Source organism: Ambystoma mexicanum, chromosome 7p, assembly GCF_040938575.1.
Source record: "Ambystoma mexicanum isolate Mex_15411 chromosome 7p, UKY_AmexF1_1, whole genome shotgun sequence".
Lineage (NCBI taxonomy): Eukaryota > Metazoa > Chordata > Amphibia > Caudata > Ambystomatidae > Ambystoma > Ambystoma mexicanum.
In genome coordinates, this window is record NC_090939.1 from 644448217 (window position 1) to 644471585 (window position 23369).

A 23369-nucleotide genomic window follows, 5' to 3' on the forward strand; every position below is an offset into this window, starting at 1 on the left:
TTGTGGGAGTCCCATTTGAGAGGGTAGGGATTGACATTGTTGGTCCCCTTGATCCCCCAACCTCCTCAGGCAACAGGTTTATCCTTGTTGTAGTAGACCATGCTACTAAGTACCCTGAGGCAATTCTTATGAGGACTGTTACAGCTCAGGCTGTAGCTAAGTCCCTCCTTGGTATTTTTACCAGGTTTGGGTTTCCTAAGGAAGTAATCTCTGACAGGGGGTCAAATTTTTTGTCCCACTACATGAAGGCCATGTGGAAAACCTGTGGAGTTACTTACAAGTTCTCTACCGCCTACCACCCTCAGACAAATGGGTTGGTAGAAAGGTTCAACAGAACCATGAAGCGCATGATAGGTGTTTTAGAAGATCCCCTTAAAAGAAAGTGGGAGGAGTAGGTTATTCTCCCTTTGAACTTCTTTATGGCCATCCAGTCAGAGGTCCATTGGCCCTGATCAAGGAGGGGTTGGAGAGTGCTCCTTCCCCCAAGCCAGTCAGAGTGACTGACTATGTGATAGGTCTCCGAAGGAGAATGTCACAAATGATGGCAGAAGCTAGTGATAACCTGAAAGCTGGACAAGCTCTGGTCAAGCATTGGCATGACCAGAAGGCTAACATGGTTGAGTTCACTCAAGACCAGTTAGTTCTAGTTATGATCCCAACAAGGCAGAGGGCCTTGCAAGATAAATGGATGGGACCCTTCAAGGTTGTGGGTAATCTTGGAGAGGTGAACTCTCTGGTGGACTTGGGCAATCCCAAGGAGGCTCCTAGAGTCTTCCACACCAACCGACTAAAGGCGTATGTCTCCAGACCTGAAGTAGGAGCCTTGCTTCTAGCTTCAACAGAAGAGGAGGAAGAGAGTGAAGCTCTACCTGATCTCCTCAGAGGCTTACCCTTGGACGAAAAGATTGAAGGAGTAAATCTCTCTTCAAATCTGACACCTGAGCAACAAGAAGAGTGCAAAGCCATGTTAAATCAGTTTGACTCTCTGTTCTCACTTTCACCAAGCTTGACGCCTTGGGGACAGCATGATATACTCACTGGTGACTGTCTGCCAGTCAAAAGCAGAGGATATAGAATGTCAGAAAATGTAAGGACCCACATCAAAGGGGAGGTCAAGAAGATGCTTGATCTCGGGATAATAGAGCCCTCTACTAGCCCATGGTCTAGCCCAGTTGTGTTAGTACCAAAGGCAGGATCCAAAGAATGAGATTCTGTGTGGACTATAGAGCTCTTAATGCAGTCACAAAGACTGATGCCCACCCTTTGCCAAGGACAGATGAGTTGGTGGATAGACTTGGTTCAGCCAAGTACCTCAGCACATTTGACTTACGTCAGGCAATTGGCAAATAGCCCTGACAGACCATGCCAAGGAGAAGACTGCATTTTCTACCGCAGTTGGCTTATACCAATTTAAGGTTATGCCTTTTGGATTGAAGAATGCACTTGCTTCATTCCAAAGAATGGTTAATCAGGTTCTGAATGGGATGGAGGACTTCTGCATGGCATACTTGGATGACATTGCAGTATTCAGCCAAACCTGGGAAGAACATGTGAACCACTTAGGGTATGTTTTGCAGGCTCTTGGACAGGCCAATCTGACCATAAAGGCAAGCAAATGCCAAATTGGTCAGAGTAAGGTGGTCTACCTCGGGCATGAGGTAGGAGGTGGAGAAATAAGGCCTTTGCTCAGTAAGATTGAAGCTGTGCAAAATTGGACAACACCTACTACTCAAACCCAGGTGAGAGCCTTCCTAGGCCTCACTGGGTATTACAGGAATTTCATTGAGAACTATGGGACCATAGCTTCTCCACTGAATGTGATCTCCTCTCCAGAATTCCCTAAGAATGTCAAATGGAAAGAGGAATGCAATCAGGCCTTTGAAAACCTGAAGAAAGCTCTTTGCCAAGCACCAGTATTGAAAGCTCCTGACTATCACCAAACTTTCATTGTGCAGACAGATGCTTCTAATGTAGGTATAGGTGCAGTCCTTAGCCAACTGGATGAGAAGGATAGGGAGCACCCCATTTGCTTCATCAGTAGAAAACTGAAGGATCCTGAGACAATGTGGCCAACAATCGAAAGAGAATGCTTTGCTATTGTGTGGGCACTGAAGAAGTTTAGGCCATACTTGTATGGTTCTACTTTTGTCATTCAGACTGACCACCAACCCTTGAGATGGTTAATGCAAAAGAAGGGAGAAAATCCAAAACTATTGAGACGGTCAATCTGCCTGCAAGGGTTTGATTTCACCATTGAGCACATGTCAGGGTGTCACCATCAAAATGCTGATGGACTCTCTAGGATGTATGTCATCGACTCGAGGTATGAGGTTCATCCAGGAGTGGATTAAATCCTCCTGTCCCTTAGTCTGGGGGGGGGGCGAGTGTTAGGGAGAATTTTCTGTAAAGGCTAATTTCCCAAACGTAGTGAGTCCCCCAGCAGCTTTGCTGGATTTTTGGGGTTTATTTTTTTCTCCTGCTAAGAGTGAGACTCTTTTACTCCCACTCTTAGACATGATTTGAGGTGTTCCTTTGTCTTTCCATGTGTTTTATGGGCTATGGGGTCTTTTACTCCATAGGGTCTCATGTGTTTTTGATGTGGGTTACACAGCACCCTCCGTGCCGTAACCCAGGGATGTCGTAGCGACCCCAAACACAGACTCCATACCCTGGGACTGACTACTGTCTCCCAGGGTATGTAAAATCACCATTGGCTTTACTAGTACCAAAATATGAACAGAAAACAGTACAAACCATCATATTGTGGACGTACTGGTCGGGGCAATTCGATTGCCCCAGGGTCTGTTGTTCGAGGGGGCACGTCTCCGTCCCCCCTGATCGAGTTTTGGCTGGTGGCAGTGGATACTACTTTTTATATTCGACCGCGAATATATCTCTATGGGATTTTCCCATTGTTCGAGGCTACCAACTTTAATTATTTAATTCCTATAGCCTCGAACATACCGCCGGTTTATTTATTTAATATTAATTCACCGGTTGGTATATTTTGCCAGAACTCGATTCTAAAATTGCACTTGTGTTTTCATCTGTGACTCCAACCCAAGTCGAGCCCTTTGTTCCACTTTTTGGCGGGCTTCTCCACAGAAGCCTCCAAAAGTGGTGCCACTCTGTCTGGGTACCACAGGGGGTGTGGGAGGGGGTTTAGGCACCCTGGACTGAGTTGCCTTGGCAACTCAAGTCGCACTCTTGTTTGATTGGCCCAAGTGGTGAGCCGGCCGGCTCACCACTTAGGATGTTTGATTGACAGCTAGGCTGAATGAATGGGGGTTTGATGCATAAAAGCAGGGCTTTGGGGACTGGAACTTCAGAAGTCGCCACAGGACCTAAGAATCCGAGGAGGGAGAAGCTGAGCCGACCTGCAACGACGACACCACCGGTGGAGCCCTGCTGAACCGTCTCACCACTTTTCCCGATGACAGAGGAGATCTCCAGCCCAGAGAGTCTTCTTCCTTTGACTGGTGGGGATAACCAGTTTTGCCTTCTTTTCACCTTCCTGGAGCATCTCGTGGCCGCCTTGCCCGTGCCAAGCACCCCGGCAACCGGAATACCACGGTTTACCACTACCGCGAATAGAAGGGTAGTACCTTTTAACCGAAGAACTCCGCGTCTGGTTTCTTCCCTGGAAGTGCAACGACCTTCATCTTCCTCTGGATGAAACACCGGCTTGCACCCGCTGCCAGGAACAACTGCCCCCGCTGGAGCTTCCTTCCCACTTAAGGTACGGTGTCCCGCCTGGCTTCCCTTGCGACAGATCGTTCGGGGTGACAGTAAAGCCTCAACTTTCTAACCTGGTGTCATCCGCCGTCCTGTTTGGTGTTTGTATCCGCGTTGGCGGCTAGGCGCTGGAAGGGCGAGTGGAGGTTCCACTACGTGAATTCTCCTCAGCGCGCTCTGCGGTCTAGTGATTGTCCAACATGGCGCCGCTGGGTAGTATTTCTCTCCTCCTCTCCCAGCGATCGCCGCGTTGCAACCCCCTTCACTGCGCTAGCTCGCATCTTTGGGTTTACACGCTAGTTTTCTCCAGCCTCGACCGCCACGGTCCCCTCCTTGTTTCTTCGATCTGCCTTACTCGGACCATCTATCCTTCTCTCTCTTCCCTTACCTCTGCCTTACCTCTCCTTTCCGCTTTCTCCTTACCTTCCGGCTTGTTTTCCCCTGCGGTGCGCGGCTCCTCCGCGCCCGCCCTCTCTGCCTTACCTTCGGCTGCGCTGTCTTCCAGCCGCTTCAGTTTCCGTTGCTCAGGAGTAGTTTTCTCCGCTGGGTCTCTTCCCGGTGGCTCTCCCTCTCTCCGGTTCCTTCTCTACTTTGGATATCCGGCTTCGCCTGCTCCCATCAGCAACCTACCTCAAGAACGCCACTACAGCTGCTTGCTCCGGACCTTCTCAAGCTGCTTCACTCATCGGAGGGTTTTTTCTGCCTGAACAGGCTTTTTCCCTTCGCTACTGTCTGATCGCGGGAAGGGGGCCCCAGGTTTGCTATACTTTAGCGCTCACTGTGGCTTCCTCTCGAGACAGATACGTTCTACACAAAAAGGAGAAGGACTATCTCTCTCACAGGCAACTACAACCAGAGGATTTGGAATCAGGTGAGGAGAGTGGGAAGGAACGGGAGTTGGCGGAATCATCCAGTCGGGACAGATTGCAACACCAATCAGAAGAAATGTCGGCAGAAGAGCAGATACAAGAACTATGGAAGGCCATTCAGGGAATGTCCCAAGAGTTACAAACTGTTAAGGCAGAGAACGTGGTCTTGAAACAGATGATTACTGCCCGTGAACCACAATCCCCAGAACTTCCTGTCATGACCCTTTCGGCAGGAAAGTTCGATGGAACTCCTAAAAAAGTCAAAGAGTTTTTGGAGGCTTGCTAAGTATATTTTACTTTCAGGCCCCGGCTGTTTTCCACCGATCAGACTAAGATCGGGTTCATGATAGCGAACATGACCGGTAATGCCCTGGCATGGGTTAGTCCGCTGGTTACCGGAGCTAACCCCATCTTACACGATTTTGTTGGTTTTCAGAACCTGTTGAAACAAACCTTTGAGAGGCCCGAGTTGACTTACACCGCCTGTGAGGACCTGTTGGATATCCGACAAGGGTCATCGGATGTCCTATCGTACATTTCAGAGTTCAAGAGTTTGGTTCGGGTGCTGGGTGGTCTGAACAGGCACAATTTGCCATATTCCGGCGAGGCCTCAAGGAGGAAATTAAGGACGAGTTCGCCAGAGCATCCAGACCGCCTTCTTTTCCGGATTTGCTCTCCACAGCCTTACAAATTGAATATAGACTGCAGGAGCGACGATCAGAGCGTCGGAAACAACAAACTACTGTTCATTTTGCCGATCCCGCCTCATCCTCCACCGTCTCCTCCTCTCCTTCCCGTACTTCAGACAAACCCATGCAGATTGGATCTACTAGAGGACCTCTATCCGCTGCTGAAAGAAGAAGAAGGAAGGAGAAGGGTCTATGTGCCTATTGTGGGTCGGATCAACATCTCCTCAAAGAATGTACCGAACTTCCTCAGAAACGGCAGGGAAACGGTTTCCCTCGGCGCCAGTAGGAATCTGGATCCGAGGGACTTCCGATTCATCCACCAGTCCCTATGTTTCTCTCTCAATTTCGGCTCCTTACATCCCCGAGGATTCCAGGCTTATAGTTCTACCTGTTCTTATTGAGGTCAACGGCAGGGCAGTTGAGTGCCTTGCACTTCTAGACTGCGGGACCGCCGGAAACTTTGTCGACATCATCTGGACCAAACGAATGGGTCTCCGAACCCTGCCCCGCAAAGAAGATCAAAAGGTTGAAGGGGTCGACGGTTCTCCTCTCTCTTCAGGACCCATTACTCACACCACCGAGGACCTATCGGTTACCATATTTCAACATTCCGAGACAATCCGGTTCGACATTATTCGAGCTGCTCATTTTCCGGTTATTCTTGGCATCACATGGCTCAGAAAGCATAACCCTCATGTCAATTGGGCGGACAATCAGCTAAATTTTTGTTCCTCCTACTCCAAGCTTAACTGTTTTTCTAACGACGGTCTTCCTCAGATTGTTACAGGGTCTACCAAACAGCTGGCTGGGGTTCATGCTCTACCTCTGTACTGTTCCCCTTACTTGGAGGTGTTCGTCGAAAGAAAGCCAGCGACCTTACCTCCCCAAAGGCCAGAAGATTGTACCATAGATCTTGAACCTAATGCTCTGGTTCCCTTCTGTAGGATGTTCTCTTTAGCTCAAGCAGAAAGAAAGGTTCTAAGAGATTATCTTGATGCCAATGTTCAGAATGGGCTCATTCAACCTTCCAAGTCTCCTGCCGGAGCTTCTTTATTCTTTGTCAAGAAGAGGGACTCTACTGACTTGCGCCCTTGTATCGATTACCGAGGCCTCAACAAGGTTACCATCCGGGATCGGTATCCCATGCCATTGATACATGAGATCATTGAAGCTGTTCAAGGTGCACGTTGGTTCACTAAATTAGACCTCAGAAATGCATATCATTTGTTACGCATCGCCAAAGGAGATCAATGGAAGACCGCCTTTCGCACTCCGTTCGGCTTATTTGAGTACCGAGTCATGCCCTTTGGTTTGGTGAATGCTCCTGCTGTTTTTCAACAGTTTATGGACCGGATCTTTTCAGACTTATTGTCTGTCTCCATGATCATCTACCTGGACGACATCCTGATCTATTCCAGCAATCTAGAGGATCACAAGACGCACGTCCAACAAGTTCTGGAAAGGCTTAAAAACAACCAACTCCTTGTCAAACCAGAAAAGTGTGTTTTTGCTGCTACTTCAGTGCCCTATCTAGGGTATCACCTTTCTGAAAGAGGTATCTCCATGGATCCAGCAAGGTAGCAGCTATTCTGGACTGGCCTTCTCCGACATCGATCAAAGAGGTCCAAAGGTTTCTCGATCTCTCTAATTTCTACCGCACATTCATCCCAAACTTCTCTGAAGCAGTCCTCCCTATAACTCGTTTGCTCAAGAAAGTCAACAATCCCTTTCACTGGACCTCTGAAACAGAACAGAGTTTTCACGATCTCAAGAACCTCTTTTGTACTGCTCCCATTTTGCGCCATCCTGACCAGAGTAGACAGTTCATCGTCGAGACTGACACTTCGGCCATGGCCATTGGAGCTGTTCTGCTACAAGTGTTCGACAGATGGGAGCACCCCATTTGTTACCTCTCTAAGACGTTAACATCCAGCCAACTCAACTACTCCGTACTAGAAAAAGAATTGCTGGCCATTAAACAAGCATGTGAGACTTGGCGACATCTACTGATGGGAGCTAGGCAGACCGTTATCATCAGAACTGACCATAAGAATGTCAAGGTCCTGCAGAATATGCAGTGTGTCAACTCCAGGCAGGCCCGTTGGGCATATTTCTTTGCCCAATATGATCTGCAAATTACTTACTTGCCTGGTACCAACAATACGCTTGCGGATGCTCTCTCTCGGAAGAGTCCCAAATGTGAGGAGAAAAGACATACCCCAGAGCCGATGTTCCACAGGAATGGGATCCTGAATGTTGCCAATACCTTTTTGGAAGCGGTTTGAGCTGGTGTGGTTTCGGAGGGTACTGTTCCGCAACCCAGAGGAGAGACACCCTACACCAAAAAGGAGGGTTTGCTATACCTCAACCATCGGTTATACATACCTTCCGGTCCATTACGTCTCAAGATCATAAATTGGTGTCATGATTCACTCACTGCAAGCCATCTAGGAAAGCTTAATACCACTGAATCTATCTCTCGTTCTTTTTTTTGGCCAGAACTCAAGAAGGATGTTGAGGAATACATACTCAGTTGCCCTGTTTGTGCCATGACTAAATCCATAACTGGCAAACCCTTGGGTCTTCTCACCCTACCTGAGGTACCCTCTCGCCCTTGGGGATTGATTTCTACTGATTTCATCGTGGAACTTCCTGTTTCTAACTCCTGCACATGTATTATGGTTACAGTTGACACCATGACCAAACTGGCTCATTTTTCCCCACTGCCTGGTCTGCCTACCGCAACCGAGATGGCTGAAGTTTTCGCCCAGGAAATTTTCCGTCTTCATGGTCTTCCTGACAAGATCATCTCTGATCGTGGCAGCCAAGTCATTTCGAAGTTTTGGAAGGCCCTTTGTTCTCGCCTTGGTATGGAACGTGCCCTGTCTTTTGGTTTCCACCCACAGACCAACGGTCAAACTGAGCGCCTTAACGCCACCTTAGAACAGTACCTTAGATGCTACAGCAATCGTCTTCAGTACAATTGGGTTTCTTTGCTTCCCACGGCGGAGTTTACCTATAATAACTCATTTCATACAGCCATTGGACTCTCTCCTTTCTTTTGCACCTATGGAGTACACCCAAGATCTCTTCTTCCCTACATTCCGTCGCCCACCAATTCCCCGACGGCTGAAGAGGTTCTGCAGTCTATTTCTGATGCACACGTCACTGCCAGAAGGTGCTTGGAGAAGAGTCGCCAATACAACAAGATCCAAGCGGACAAACATCGTAGGCCTTGCCCTGAATGGAAGGAAGGGGACAAGGTTTGGCTGTCCACCAGATTCTTGCCGCGATGGGTACACCCTTCTAAACTTTCTCCTCGTTTTTTGGGTCCTTTTTCCATTCTTTCCAAAATAAATCCTGTTACCTTTCGACTTAAACTACCTTCTTACCTCAACTGCATTCATCCTGTCTTTCATGCCTCTCTTCTCAAACCTTTCATTCCGGACGTCCACCAGAGGGCTGTCCCCGACCAGCCTTTTCCTCAGGTGGATTCCTCTATGGAATATGAGGTCTCCACTTTGCGTGTCTCCTGCCACTACCGGGGTAGGTTAGAATATTTGGTGTCTTGGAAGGGTTACCCTAGGTCGGAGGACTCGTGGGAACCAGCTTCCAACATCCATGCCCCTCGATTGTTGGCTCGGTTTCATGCCCGCTTCCCCTTTAAGCCGGGGGTTCTGCGCTCTAGGAGGGGGCATACTGTCATCCGCCGTCCTGTTTGGCGTTTGTATCCGCGTTGGCGGCTACGCGCTGGAAGGGCGAGCGGAGGTTCCGCTACGTGAATTCTCCTCAGCGCGCTCTACGGTCTAGTGATTTTCCAACATGGCGCCGCTGGGTAGTATTTCTCTCCTCCTCTCCCACCGATCGCCGCGTTGCAACCCCCTTCACTGCGCTAGCTCGCATCTTTGGGTTTACACGCTAGTTTTCTCCAGCCTCGACCGCCACGGTCACCTCCTTGTTTCTTCGGTCTGCCTTACTCGGACCATCTATCCTTCTCTCTCTTCCCTTACCTCTGCCTTGCCTCTCCTTTCCGCTTTCTCCTTACCTTCCGGCTTGTTTTCCCCTGCGGTGCGCAGCTCCTCCGGGCCCGCCCTCTCTGCCTTACCTTCGGCTGCGCTGTCTTCCAGCCGCTTCGGTTTCCGTTGCTCCGGAGTAGTTTTCTCCGCTGGTTCTCTTCCCGGTGGATCTCCCTCTCTCCGGTTCCTTCTCTACTTTGGATATCCGGCTTCGCCTGCTCCCATCAGCAACCTACCTCAAGAACGCCACTACAGCTGCTTGCTCCGGACCTTCTCAAGCTGCTTCACTCATCGGAGGGTTTTTTCTGCCTGAACAGGCTTTTTCCCTTCGCTACTGCCTGATCGCGGGAAGGGGGCCCCAGGTTTGCTATACTTTAGCGCTCACTGTGGCTTCCTCTCAAGACAGATACGTTCTACACAAAAAGGAGAAGGACTATCTCTCTCACAGGCAACTTCAACCGGAGGATTTGGAATCAGGTGAGGAGAGTGGGAAGGAACGGGAGTTGGCGGAATCATCCAGTCGGGACACCTGGGCTGGCCTGGGACAACCTAGCTAACTTTTCCTGACTTTAATTTCATTCTTTGTGTGCGAACTATCTACAAGACTCTTTGGGCATAACCCCATTGTGTGAACCTGGACCCCTTCTGCTTGCTCTCTCCAAGAGTGGGCCTTGCAATTGACTTCCTTGCTCTCCAGTAGAACTCTGCCTATCCTGTCTTACTGTGGTTCTTTTAAAAAGTATTGAAATTTGTGTGCTTCCATAACTCTGCCTTTTCCCTCCCTTTTTAATAACTTATTAGAGTGCCATCTTATGTTAAGCGCTCACCTCTGCCTGAAAATAAGTGGTGTTTCTCATTAAGACTTGTCTAATAAGTAATTAGGGTTGTATATATATAATAGTGACTGTGTGTTGAATTTACTTACCTCTTTGTGCTAGTGCAATCTACAAATGTGTCTTTAAATAAATAACTATATACTTTTACACCAAAGCTCTGGTCAGTGTTTGCTTGTGCTACTGTATCTCTGTACCTGTTGTGTATACTCTATATACTGCCTAACTCTTCTTGAGGGAAGTCTGACTGCTCAGCCAGAGCTACCAAGTGAATCTGTGTGGTACAGACTGCTACCAAGTGGGTTTACTGCCAAACACCTGTAGTCTTAAATCTTTTGCAGTGGTCCCTAAGGGAACTGCAAAGGTTTCTGCTTAACACCATTTGAGGTCATTCAAGGTCGGAAACCCAACACTGTTAACACAAGATTGGTTGAATCTTTCTAAAATGGTTGTCACTGACATCAGGGGTTTTGAAGACAGGATCAAAGAGCTTGGTGAGGTTGCCAAGTTAATGTAGGATGTCAGGAATGCATGTAAGAGTAGCGATTTGGTCGCTGGTGATCAGGTTAAAATAAGACTCCCTAGAAGGGGCAGAAAATGTGATTCAAAATATTATGGAATGAAAATAGTTGAGAGAGACTATGGGTGTGCGGTACGTGTTGAAGGAGGTGATGTTTGGAATAGGAGAAGAGTGGTGAAGGTTAGATAAAGATTCACTACTCTTTCCTGTATTGTATTTGACTCTTGCTACAATATGTTCTTTATGTTTTTATTTTGGTTTATTGTGTTCCACTATTTGTTGTTCACTTAGTTCACAGGTAAGGAGGTGTATTATAGTGTGGGCCAGGCCCTCTCAGAATACCATGCTGCCCCATGAGTCCAGCTTCTGTTGGAATGTAAGTTCTTAAATCTCAGAACACCTTAAGGAGAAGTTCTGGAAGCTTCTGTTGGAATGTGAGTTCTTAAATCTCAGAACACTGTAACGAGAAGTGCTGGAATTGGTGGAAGTCAGTTGGAGATGAGGACTGGAAGGGAGAGGACATGACTGCATTCGGCAGTTAGGACACTTAAGTTAAATAAATGAGCAGTTCACAACTTAGGTGGAAACAGTGTCCCTTTATTTCACCCCCTCAGTAGCATTCTTCAATGTGAAGAAGCCACTAGGTGAATGTTCATGCTCTAAAATATATACAAATAGAAATGTAGACTGATGGCAATGCTGTGTTTATACAGATGTGCTGCCCATGATGTGACACACTACATAATTGCAGTTACATTACATGGCACATGCCTAGATGTGTAATTCATTTTATATGCATGTGATTCCCAGTAAACAAAGCCTGTGGGTTTTCCCTGATACGTTCTGCAAATAGTGAAATTTTATGAGAAAAGGTATTAATGGTCTTAATTTGGAATAGACAGCCATCAAGAAAACCAAAGCCAACAAATTCTGGTGGGTGAACAGGATTACCCCCTGGGGAGAATGTACACCTCTGCGAATAAATTGGCGATATTGCTGCTAAACACAACCAAACAATAACCAACACCTCCTTCATAGAATCAGCGTCATCTTCAGAAAGAGACGCATTAGGAAGTGGCAGTGATTTCTCAGGATCTGCATCCAAATGGCTTTTTGTTGTTGAGGGGGCAGAAAGATTTCTTCTTGTCAAACACAAGATGAAAAAAGGAAATAGGACATAGACAAATGAGGAGGGGCAAACCGCCAGGAAAAAGAAGACAAGAGTAACACAGGCATATATAAATATACAAACATGGGATCAAGAACAATTAGTCAGCCCTAGGGTAACATTACAATTGAAAAAATGCCAGCTGTGGTCTCAATTTGTCCGCTCTTCTGTTATTAAATGATATCGGGATGATAGCTCAGTGGCAACGTGCTCGACTTGGAAGCAAGACGACGCGAAGCAACACAGGTTCGATCCCCGGGTCCGCGCTTAGAAACCTCTGGGTATTAAGAGCGTTATAAATAACCTATCATATCAAAGCATATCATATATACACCAGCTGTGTATATCTTAAGAAGAATAGGCCTTCCCAGGATGCCCCCTCAATAATTCCTCTGAATACCCGCTACACTATTAAGACATGAACCTAAGAAATTCTTTCTTTATAATTTCTGTTTGTTTATGCACAGGTTTTAAAGCTCTAAAAAATGAACATAGTGTATTTAAAATATTTTACACCAAAAGCCTGCCTCATAAACAACCTGCCAACAAAACCTACTTTGAGTTTCTTGGTGCGTTTTCAATGCTGTTCAAAAGAAACAAAACATACATATTATAAATGCTTAAAGCATATTACTGAATCACTAATCGTTAATACCAAATCTTTAAATCACAAATCTTGTTTATATTGTTAGTTGTTCTCTGTGACTTTTGTCAAATAGAAGCAGATACCAGGATGTAACAGAGATTATCCCTTATATCATATCATATGTGGTATAGAATATGTTTTGAAAAAGAATCCACCATGTGTATCACTCCAAAATACTAAAGCAACATATTTTGTTAACTACTTTCATTGATAAGAGTCCCTGACATACCTTCTGCTAGATGATTGTATCCGTAAATCGAATTTAATCATACATTATTACTTTAATACATAACTCCCTGTAAAACCTATTTCACATGGTCAGAAACAATGAATTGCGTTCATCACCAAGACAAGGTCAGATTGTTTGTTAATTAATTTCTTTGTAAAGACTACCCAACATACCTTTCTACACGTTTTTTAAATCCTTATATAACACAATTAATAGTGTGATGTATTAGGGATGGTGTCCTATGAGTAGAACAAATATTTACTGTATAATGAAATATTCACATGCTCAAGTAATATATTTCTTGTGAAACTTACCTTCCTGCTTACCATTATCCTTCCTGGTATAGGTCACCGTGAAGTATTATAAGTGCTCTCAATTCACTCCACATTTATTTTATTATTTTAAATTGCTTAATTTTCAGGGCCAATTCCGATCTAAAAAATATATTTACAAATATGTGTACAGAAACTAACGGTTTAACCTTTTCACAGCCATAAAGACTGGACTTCATTGCAAGTTTGACAGTAATGGATAAAAGCAGTGGTAACATACATGCTGCTACTTTTACCGTTTCGCCAGATAACAGGTTACAAAAAAACACCGGTAATTCCACCAGTGATAATTCCGCTGGCAGAATTAGCGGCAGAGGAATTAGCAACAATGAATTGTATTTATTTATTGTGTGACATAGTTCCAGTTAAACTTTTCACACAAACAATACAAACAATTAAATCTCAATATACTGCTTGAGATAATATAACAATATATTACATTCTATAAATAAGTGCGGAAGCAATTCAACTCGAGCCTTACAAAAACGAGAAACTCTCTTGTTTTTAGGTCCTTGTTTCTTGCTCCCAAAACATCTTTTTAAGGGAATAGATTCAATTTCATTCTTAACATTACATTCCTGCAGTGGCGGGAAGGGTACTTGAACAAATATAACGGAATTGTGTTAAAAGATTTAGGGCATGATTTACAGAGTGTTTTCCTAGACCATTGTTCCATTATAAAATGCTTCTGTGAATCAGGCCCTGAATGTCATATTTAAAATGGTCAAACAGCCTAAAATTCGTCAACAGCTCCCTAGTTTCCATCCAGTCCCTTTTAAAAAGATATTTCCTAGATTTATATGGACTGTGAGGGATCAGGAGTAAGACTCGTACACAGTAACAAGTTTTGTATTGAATAAAGACTTTTATTATCAGAGGGGTTGGGGAAATCCTACCTATCCCTAACTCCAAGAGGTGTTTCCTTGCCTCAACAAAACTAAGCAACATCGGTGTCAGGATGTCTAAATCAAAATGAGCTGACCCTAACATGCTAAATTCAATATATGTGAAAAGGAAATATCTCTTGGCTGAACACCTTCAGCTTCTTTCCTAAGTTTCAAACATAAAGGGCCTCATTACGGGTAACCCTGCCAGTGTTACTGGCGGGTTGCCGCCCGACCTGTAATAATTTACCGGCTCCTGACTTCCCGGTGCCACCGGGCTATTACAAGTCCACCGGCCAGGAAGTCAGGCGCATGGGGACATGGGAGCACTAGCACCGTTAGCAATGATGCCGGTGCTCACGTGACAAGTCTGCCTACCATTGCTGCTGTCCCCGGCAGGGTCAGACCTGTCAGGCACATCGGTTCTGGCAGGCAGACTTGTAGTTTGCCGGTCCGGAAACAAGCGCACCCTTGTTTCCGGACCCTTAAATTCCTTATTTGGTCATGCAGACCCCTGCTCAAACTGAAGCTTTTGCTGGCTTCTCCTCATGCAGACCCCTGCTCAAACTGAAGCTTTTGCTGGCTTCTCCAGGCCTTGTGTGTGTGTGCCTCCAGGGTGTGGGCTGGAGCTGTCTAGTTCCAATACACATCCTGGATGCCAGGATGTCTGGTGTGCTGGGATGACTGGAACGACCATGGTCCGTGATTGGTCCACACCTGGGATGGCTGTATGTGAGCAGATCTCTCATTGGTTTCTCCGAGCATACGCGGTCACCGTGCCGACCAGCTGTAGTGATGAACTTTGTGGTTGCCGTGCTGCTGGGCCCCCCCCTGTGCCCTTAGACTCGCTGCAGCGGAACTAGCCTGATCCCTTCACCAGGAGCAGAGAAATCTCCACTGACCCGCCACAGAATCAATCCTGGAACACAGCCCAGAAAGCTGCAGAGCCGTGCAGCTGCAGGATTTGAACCTGTGACCGAAGTGGACTTGACTGCTAAAGTTTGGTCTGGAGTGCTCAGAGGGTTGATGAGTACTTGCAACCCTTACCAGTTGCCCCTGGCGCATCCATCAATTTTTACACACAAGTGTCCCCTGAGGGCCATTCTTCTTTATTGAGGTAGCCTGTGCTACCGAGCTATTCCCAATTCTTGGATTCTGTTCTGCCCTCTTGGGGAGACCCTCCTCGAATAGTGGGAACTTATTCTTCACTGCCTCACCCACCTTCCTGAGTTGCTACAGCCCCTTGAAGAGACCCCGTTTTGACTTAACCGCACGATCGCTAGCTTCACTTTGCTTACTGGTAGTGTCCTCTTTATTAAGTAAAGCGAGAATTCTCTCAGTGAAAATTGCAGGGTTTAATTTCTGTATGACCTCTACAGTTCTTGATTTTCTACTTTTCTTGGCCTGAAAGCGCCTTCAGATTGGCAAAGTGAAGGGGTTCCTCTCTGCTATTTCGGTCGTTAACAACACCCCCAAGCAAGGCTTATGATTTTCATTTCTACTGTTATGCAAGTATGTTGGAGGATTTGTCTAACAAGTTTTCTCCAACCACGTTTATTTTTCCTGCATTAAATGTAAACCTTGTTTTGACTTTTCACATAAAGGTTATGTTTGAGTCCTCGCATTTGCGCTCTTTGTATTTGCTCACCCTTAAGGTGATTTTCACTTCTATGTGAAATCACTTCTGCTAGGCAGATATGTGAGTCTGTCTGATAAACCTCATTTTCTTGTTTTCTACAAGGGTAAAATGAATCTGACTGTGAGGTCGACCTTCTTTCCAAACATTGAGACATGTCACAAAAGATTAATCTTCCTGTCTCCTATCCTCTGCCTCATTCATCTAAGGTTGAGGAGAATGTTTACCTTCTGGACGTGAAGACGCAGAGTTGTTATTAAGCAGCCTCTGTCTATGTGGATTGTCCACTGTATTTCAGAGTGTGACAACCTGGCTGCGAAAAAGGGACCTTAAGGTCTCAGGGTCACTTTATAGCACGCATGTTTGGCAGGTACCTCTAGTCTGCATAGTTGGGTGTTCCTGTTTCAGACAATTCTCTGGTGGCTATGTGGGTTATGTGGGGTTCCTTGCACATGGGGGCTGAGCATTACTCCCTGGCTTCCTTGTCAGGACAGGACATATGCTTTGGTTGCATGTGCTGGAGAGATTCCTGGTGTATGTGTTGTTTCTTTTGCTCTTCTCCGGCCTTCTGTTCTGCTTTGGGCCATTTTCTTAGATGGGGAATCTGTAGGAGGAAAAATCCATTTGAAGAACTAATGACTTACATCTCGGTAATGTTCTTTCTGGTGGACCATTCTTTCCTCAGAGAGATTCCTCAACATCCTCCAAGCCTACCCCTCTGGCAGATAGCTTGGTTGCCGTTTTGCTGCTTTTGGTTTTCCTGAGCTGCTAAGTGTGGAGGGAAAAGTGAAAGTGACGTCATGGGGCGCAGCTGTTGTCACATATACTATGCATGACTTTGCATCCTGAGTCATGTGCGCCAACTACACATAGGGGCACCGAAACAGAGCCGCAATGCACTCCCTAATAACTGAGAACCTTTCTGAAGCCTGACTGACACTGGAGAATTCATTTCTGTTATAAAGAAGGCACCAGCTCCCTCCTCTCCGATCTCCAACCGCCTCTGCTGGAATCCCTTTACATCATTGCACTGTGAAGTCAGGCACTTCTTCAAGGCACCCTCACACACATCCTATCCCTGCTAGCTGGATATACATATAACAGTTTCTAAGATGAGGGTTCTGTGGGAGGAAGGACTAATTAATCTGGAACAACATTACTTTAGCAATATAACCCAAGTGTTCTATTGTTATTAGTACCCAAGCATGTTGTACTGGGGTACTAATAGTACATGTTCTCAAGTTGGGAAATGGCATGAAATATTTTTCTCAACTCGAGAAAAGTAAAATGCAATATGTGTAGTCCCTTCTCCCTGATCAATGGTGGCCATTAAAAAGTACTTAAAAAGAAGTGAGTAAAGAAAATGTCTGCCAGGGAGTGGGGAGAAGGAACTCCCCGTAGTCCATTTTCCCTGTCCACAATTGTTATTCGCATGGTGGAGATGCGCCAGGAACAGCACTGAGTCATGTGCGCCAACTACACAGAGGGGCGCCAACGAGGGACAGAGCAGCTAAGTGGGGTTGGGGTGGGGAGGGGAGCGGATATGTGGAAAAGGGTGGTGGAGGAAGGGGCAGGGGATGCGGGGAGCACACTTAACTTCGTTCCCGGCAAGGGAAGATGGCGGCCTACTGTTCTGAGGAGGCTCAGAGTAGAGTCTTTCCCTGTCTGGTAAAGACCCTGTTCTAAGCCTCCTCATTGGCTACGAGACCGGCACACCCCCGACCCGGATACTTATGAGAAGTAAGGAAATCATTCTTCCATGTTCTTCTTTCTGGATAAGAGGTATCTTTGGTATGTTAGAAACTATGGCTTACAAAAGATCCTGTGTTTGGAAGGATGTGGCATTTCACATGGTGGCTCCTTTGAGCCTTTGCATTTGTGGCCTTTGCAGTTTTTCATTCTTAAGGTTATTTGCCTGGTTGTCATCACTTCTGAAAGGCAGATGAAGGAGTTCTAAAGCCTCTGTTTTAAACCTTGATATCTGTTGTCTGCAAGGAGAAAGTGACTCTTGAGTGTCAGGCTGACCTTCCTTCCTAATGTTGAGTCAGACTTTCACGTCTAACAAATTAATCATCTTCCTGTCTTCAATCCTCTGCCTCATCCATCTAAGGAAGAGGAAAAATGTTAACTTCTGCCCCAGAAGAGGGCTCTTTGGTACTATGTCATTTGGATGAAGGACATTGGAAAAGATGACTGCAGTTTGTTGGTTACCTTGGTACTTGAGTAGGCAGCGTTGTTATTAAGCAGACCCTGTCCAGGTGGATCATCCTCTGTATTTCATAGTGTTACTATTCTGCCAGGAAGAAAGTGCCTGAAGGTCTCGGGGGCCCACTCTATCACAGGCCTGGTGGCTACCTCTGCTCAGCAGAGAGATGTCCATGTTTCAGACATCTGTCTGATGGCTATGTGGGTTTCTTTGTGCATGTTCACTAAGCATTACTACATGGACTCATAACAAGAGAGGATTCTGGCGTTGGTCATGTGGTGCTCCACATTTCCTGGTGTTGGTGGAGTAGTCATTCCTTCCACAAATTCCTCATTGCCCTCCATATTTACCCCTTATGTAGATAGATTGTTCATCTTTTGCTGTTTTTCGTTCCCTCAGCTGCTGTTTCCATGGGAAAATATCTATGATTTAAAAAAGATCTCGTGTTTGGAAGGAGGCAAGGAAGGGCTGCATTGTTTCAGGTCACGTATCGCTTGGAGGAAAAGAGGTCTATGTCCTGCTCCTAGAAGCTGTAATGGATCCATGCTTTAAAGCATAGGGAAGAGATCTAATATGGATCTATGCTCTTTAATAATCTCTTTTTACTTATAAAAACAACCTTAAAATGTGTAAACCATAATGTATTTTTAAAATTTAATGTGTATCTTTTGTAATGCATTTTAGGTCGAATCTGGACCCTCTGAACCAATACACAGATGAGGAAATTTGGAAAGCTTTACAAAAAACTCAAATGAAACAAAATGTAAGTAAATGTGTGCTTGAGCAAATGTAATGCTGATATCCAATTATATATATACTATATACATATACACACACACACACACACATATATATATATATATATATATATATATATATATATATATATATATATATATATATATATATATATATATATATATATATATATATATTAGGAAAACAGTTGTTAGCCCCTAGACTGCGCTCTGCCTCATTATTGAGCTGGTGCTGTTGGGCTAGAGCGGGCTAGGCTCTAAAGATTCAAAAGAATGTCAGGAAAAGGTGCAGATTGGCGGATACACAGTACCTCCAACTTTAGCCAAAACTTTGCCCAAGCACTCATGACCATTTACTAAGTTTTAAAAAAATGTTCCTTTATTAATCACAAGTAGTGCAAATCTTCATTAAAAAGCATACATAACAATACCTGCTCAGACCAGGTATGAAGCAGCACTCACCCCAACGGGTGGAAAAACACCACGCGTTCCGCTCGACTCGTGAACTTCCTCAGGCTTGTAGTTGTTCCCAACTGATGTATTCTCGTTTTTAAATAGCCTCGCAGGCCGTGTGATGGGCTCCTCCCAACTGCCCCTCGCACGTCACGTGATTGTTAGTTTGAAATTGCTGGGAACGAACTCTATGGTTCAATATAGTGGTAAATCCGCCATCTTTGAATGTCCATTATTTAATAGAACATGAGTGTGTATGTTACAAAAATCAAGAGCTCATAAGCTGACTAAATGACTAGCTAATGCGCGTAAACAGCAAGTATAGGAGGAGTCCAACAACCCATGCCAATGCGACAATAAGGTATACTAACTTCATTATGAGATTTCGTGCCAGTGCACAATTATAATATTTGTTGCCTCACCTTAAGAGAATAATTCTCTGCGATGTGGCAAACAATCCGCATGATGGAGTGAATACACAAAAACAGCTGCAGCTGCCGCAACCCAATTTCAACAGTGTCCGCCTGCACAATGTGTAGAGAGAGAGGAAAGGACCCCACTTTGGTGTGACAATTGTATCTCAATACACTATAGGGCTATACGCAGTGCATGTTGGGCCTGCTAGTCCCCAGCTCACCAAAAAATGCATGGGCATATTAGGAGAAAAAGTGCAAAAATTGAGAGAAAGTGCAAATGCCTATCGTCCCACGTGGGGTAATACAGTACTCGTGTTAGTCACAATCTTAGTGCATGTATAAAGTGATAGTGCAGTATTAAAATGGCCTAAATGGCCTCTTTGGACAAATGTCCTAAAATGTCTCCCAACATTGTGCTGCAGGCACGCTAAAACTGAGCAGCATGATCCTGGATGATCAATTCTATAGGCAACAAGTTCCAATGAACGGCCAACCTAACATGTAAAATGTCACAAGTGGTTGGTTCTTTCTTAAAGTGCAGGATGATGCATATGTATAATATATATATAAAATACATAAGAATGAGATAAAATATATATATATATGAAATCAGTGCATTTTAAGCTGACATGTGGTTAATTGGAACTGGTTCTGACTCAAACTCCTTAATGCATGTGTCCTCTACTGTCTTAACCACTCTGTAGCTCTATCGAGCAATACATCTCCTTCTCTCCACAGAGCTTGTTGTACCTTATGGTTTGAGCACTTATTCATGAGTTGATCCCATAAATGCTCCTCCTTGCAATGCTCAAAGCAACATTTTATTGCCAACCCCTGCAAGGTGGTTATGAACTCCTCTATGAATTCACTTCTTTTTTGTTGTCTTGTCGCAAAATGATACCTTGCAAGAATATTGCGTGGTGGACGGCTGCCCCTGTGAGGGCTGAGAGCTTTAACAAAGTCGGTAACACACACAGTTACTTTGTCTCCGCTTACCTTTCAACGCCTGATATTCTAGTTTCATGACATTTTAGATGCACATTTTGAAAATCTAACTGAGCTGTCTATATGTTTGATAATTTATTGGATAATTAATTGGAACTTACTGACTTTGAATAATCAAGAGTGTGTGCCGCGGATAGCGCTTACTATTATAGCACGGACACTTGTTGTAGTTCTATAGTTTACAGCAAATTAACTTGTTTCAACTTCGCTGATTAGAGTAGAGTTGATGACACTTTAGTGAACCCTTTTCTTTGTCTTCTCTTATCGACTGCTACACGAGTTGGAGAATCTCGCATTCACAAAGCAAATGCAGCAACCTCAAACTTTTGAGTAATCGTGGGATTGTGTGTCGGAGTGTGGAATTGCTCAGGAACTATGCTGGGTGTCCATAGCCTTCCATAGCCTGCGCTGCTCAATTCCCATTGGAATGTGGCTTTAAAAACTGTTTTTAAGAAAAATAAGGTTGTTCTTCAGTCCTCAACCTTGCCTACAAAAGCGTGACTTACTACTGAAAAATATTTGCTGTTGACTGCTTGCGTCCTAGCTCCTCCTTTGGGTCGTAGTGACTGTGGGACATTTGTCCTTTGAACCACGCCAATGTGTGGGGTTTGGGCTTGTCTTGTGGTCTTCACATTTAAGTAGTGAGAACACCTAGCTGAGGGGTAGACAGACTCTCCTTTGAGTCGTTTGTACTGATATAAATTAAAAGCAGTAAATATAATATATGGTGGTTGGGTTGAGGAGCAATAAGTGCCTCAAAGATCAGGCTCTGCCACCTATGAAAATAATGAAAATTCAGGATTGCACAAACAATGTTGTAAGCGATTTGGTTAAGACACATCTTATTTCTAAGAAGGATGAAATAGGGTTGGGGGAAACAAATCGGATACTACTGCTGTAGGGGCCAATAAGGCCTGTACTAAAGGGGATGACATTAAAGAGCTTACAACCCGGGTGGAGGTGCACCATGGTTGTATCTTGAACCAGGCTGTGTTGAATAGTGGTTCTCCCACGATTGATGTCCATGAGAAGGAGGATGTACCGGTGCCATATTCAGGGGATGCTTCCTGTTCTTTAACACATATCAGTCCAGAGGACCTCTTAAACTGTGTAGATCATTTTGTGTCTGATGTGTCAATCCTTGCTCCTGTAGTGATGGCTGAACTGGAAAACAAGTGCAACTGTCCTTAGGCACGCCTACCCCACGATCAATGTTACCATCTGCAGTGGATGAAGTCTATCTATATAACAAAACTAGTGCACCTCTAGTGATCCTGGTGATGTCAATTTTAAATAATTTGGCTAACAACTTCTCCTTTAATGCTTCATTCGATACTCACCATAACCAACCATCTAAGATTAAGCAAAACGAGAGCGCCATCTTTTTTGGTGGACTGAATGAAACACAGAGACCACCACAAATAGGTCAGGATGACTTAGACTCTAGCCAGAAAGCACAGTAATCCACACTGGTAGGATCTAAAACTTGCCCTCTTGAGCCAACTCCCATAGATATATGCTCCTTTCTAGTAATTACCACAATTTTGAATTAACTGGATAAGGGGCATGATATTACTCAATATGAAATCCGGGAGGTTAAATCCTCATTGGTTGAAGTTCTCGCCAAAATGAACAAGATGGAGAGTTTTATTTTGACCTGCGGCACACAAATGTTGAATAAGCGTGAAGGATCAGAAGAGAGAGAAAGGTATGGTGTAACCACTGTCTCACAGATGCAGATTAGTAGCAGTGAAAGCTCGATATTCCACTGTCTATACCACACAGGAAACACAAACGTCCCCTAAATATACAGAAAGGTGCAATGTAAAGTTAAGGCCGACATCTGAGGTTAAATCGGGGTACGCACGCATATGCGGGCAAATCCCAGATGATAATAAACAAGAAAACGGGGGGGTTTATGGGGCATAGTGAATTCTAATATGACCAAACTTACCGTAATAGAAAAGGATATCAAGGTGTTACTGAGTTTAATGGGTGGTGGAGTTGGGTCAGAAACAATCCAACTTAGGGAGTGTCAGAACAATGAGGAACAGGAATCCCTTCTGCCAAATAGTCCAACGCCATTGACGCATTTACAGGTGCAGAATCTTGGCATACTGGACTTAGATGTGGTTGATATTCTGATTTCTCAGCCTGACTCACCTGAGTTTTTATCTTATACTATTTCTAAGTCTCGTAGAATTAGGCGTAAGGAAGATAGAGCTAGAAAAAAGCTAACAAGAACATCAACGACTGCAATAATAAAAAAACAAAAAAATGCAAGTAGTGAACATTTGTGGTCATAACTCTGCAGTTAAACATTTATGCAATCTACCCTTAGTAAATTAGATAATTGACTTAAAAATTAAGGATACATAGAGGGAGCAGGCGACTGAGACACAAAACAGGGAAGGGAGGAAGAGTGCTAATGTGAGGGCTGGCTCTACCAATCCAACACGATCAGGAAGTCAAGATCCAAATACTAATCTGTCCAATAACATCACTGAGGTCGTCCTCTCAGGTTGACTCCATGACCATTCCAAAGCAGTACATGAATGGTGGAACGGGAACGAAGCACAGCAAACTGTCTGCTTTCTTTCCATCTGTGGTGAAAAGAATTAAAGGGGGTGATATAATGTCTACAACTATTGGAACAGTCTCCGCATTGAATATATCTAAAACTCATTTGACATCAAATACAATGAATGCAAAGGAGATAAGCATGGGGGCTTCGGAGGCTTCTCCCTTTCAGATTAACGTCCCTGTAGCTTTACCTCCAGTTGCTTCTCAAAGTCCACAGAGCCTTACCATTCAAAGATCATGGGATGGGAAAGCAACTAAAAAATGAATGGTATGGATAGAATAAATAGAACACGCCTACTGGATATTTTTAAACAAATTCAAGCATTAAGCTCTCTGAACTCTGATGACATAGAGTGGATCACTTTGCCACAACACAATAACTATTGAATGT

The 23369-nt window shown here is 44.7% G+C and overlaps 1 protein-coding gene across 1 annotated transcript in view; it reads left to right on the forward strand.

Annotated features, from left to right (window-relative positions):
* LOC138526213 (ATP-binding cassette sub-family C member 5-like) overlaps nt 1-23369 on the forward strand; it is a 2857657-nt gene that overhangs the window by 2635246 nt on the left and 199042 nt on the right. Inside the window, exon 26 of the mRNA XM_069636680.1 lies at nt 18448-18526. Coding sequence (XP_069492781.1) covers nt 18448-18526 — 79 coding nt within the window. The remainder of the gene's footprint in view (nt 1-18447; nt 18527-23369) is intronic.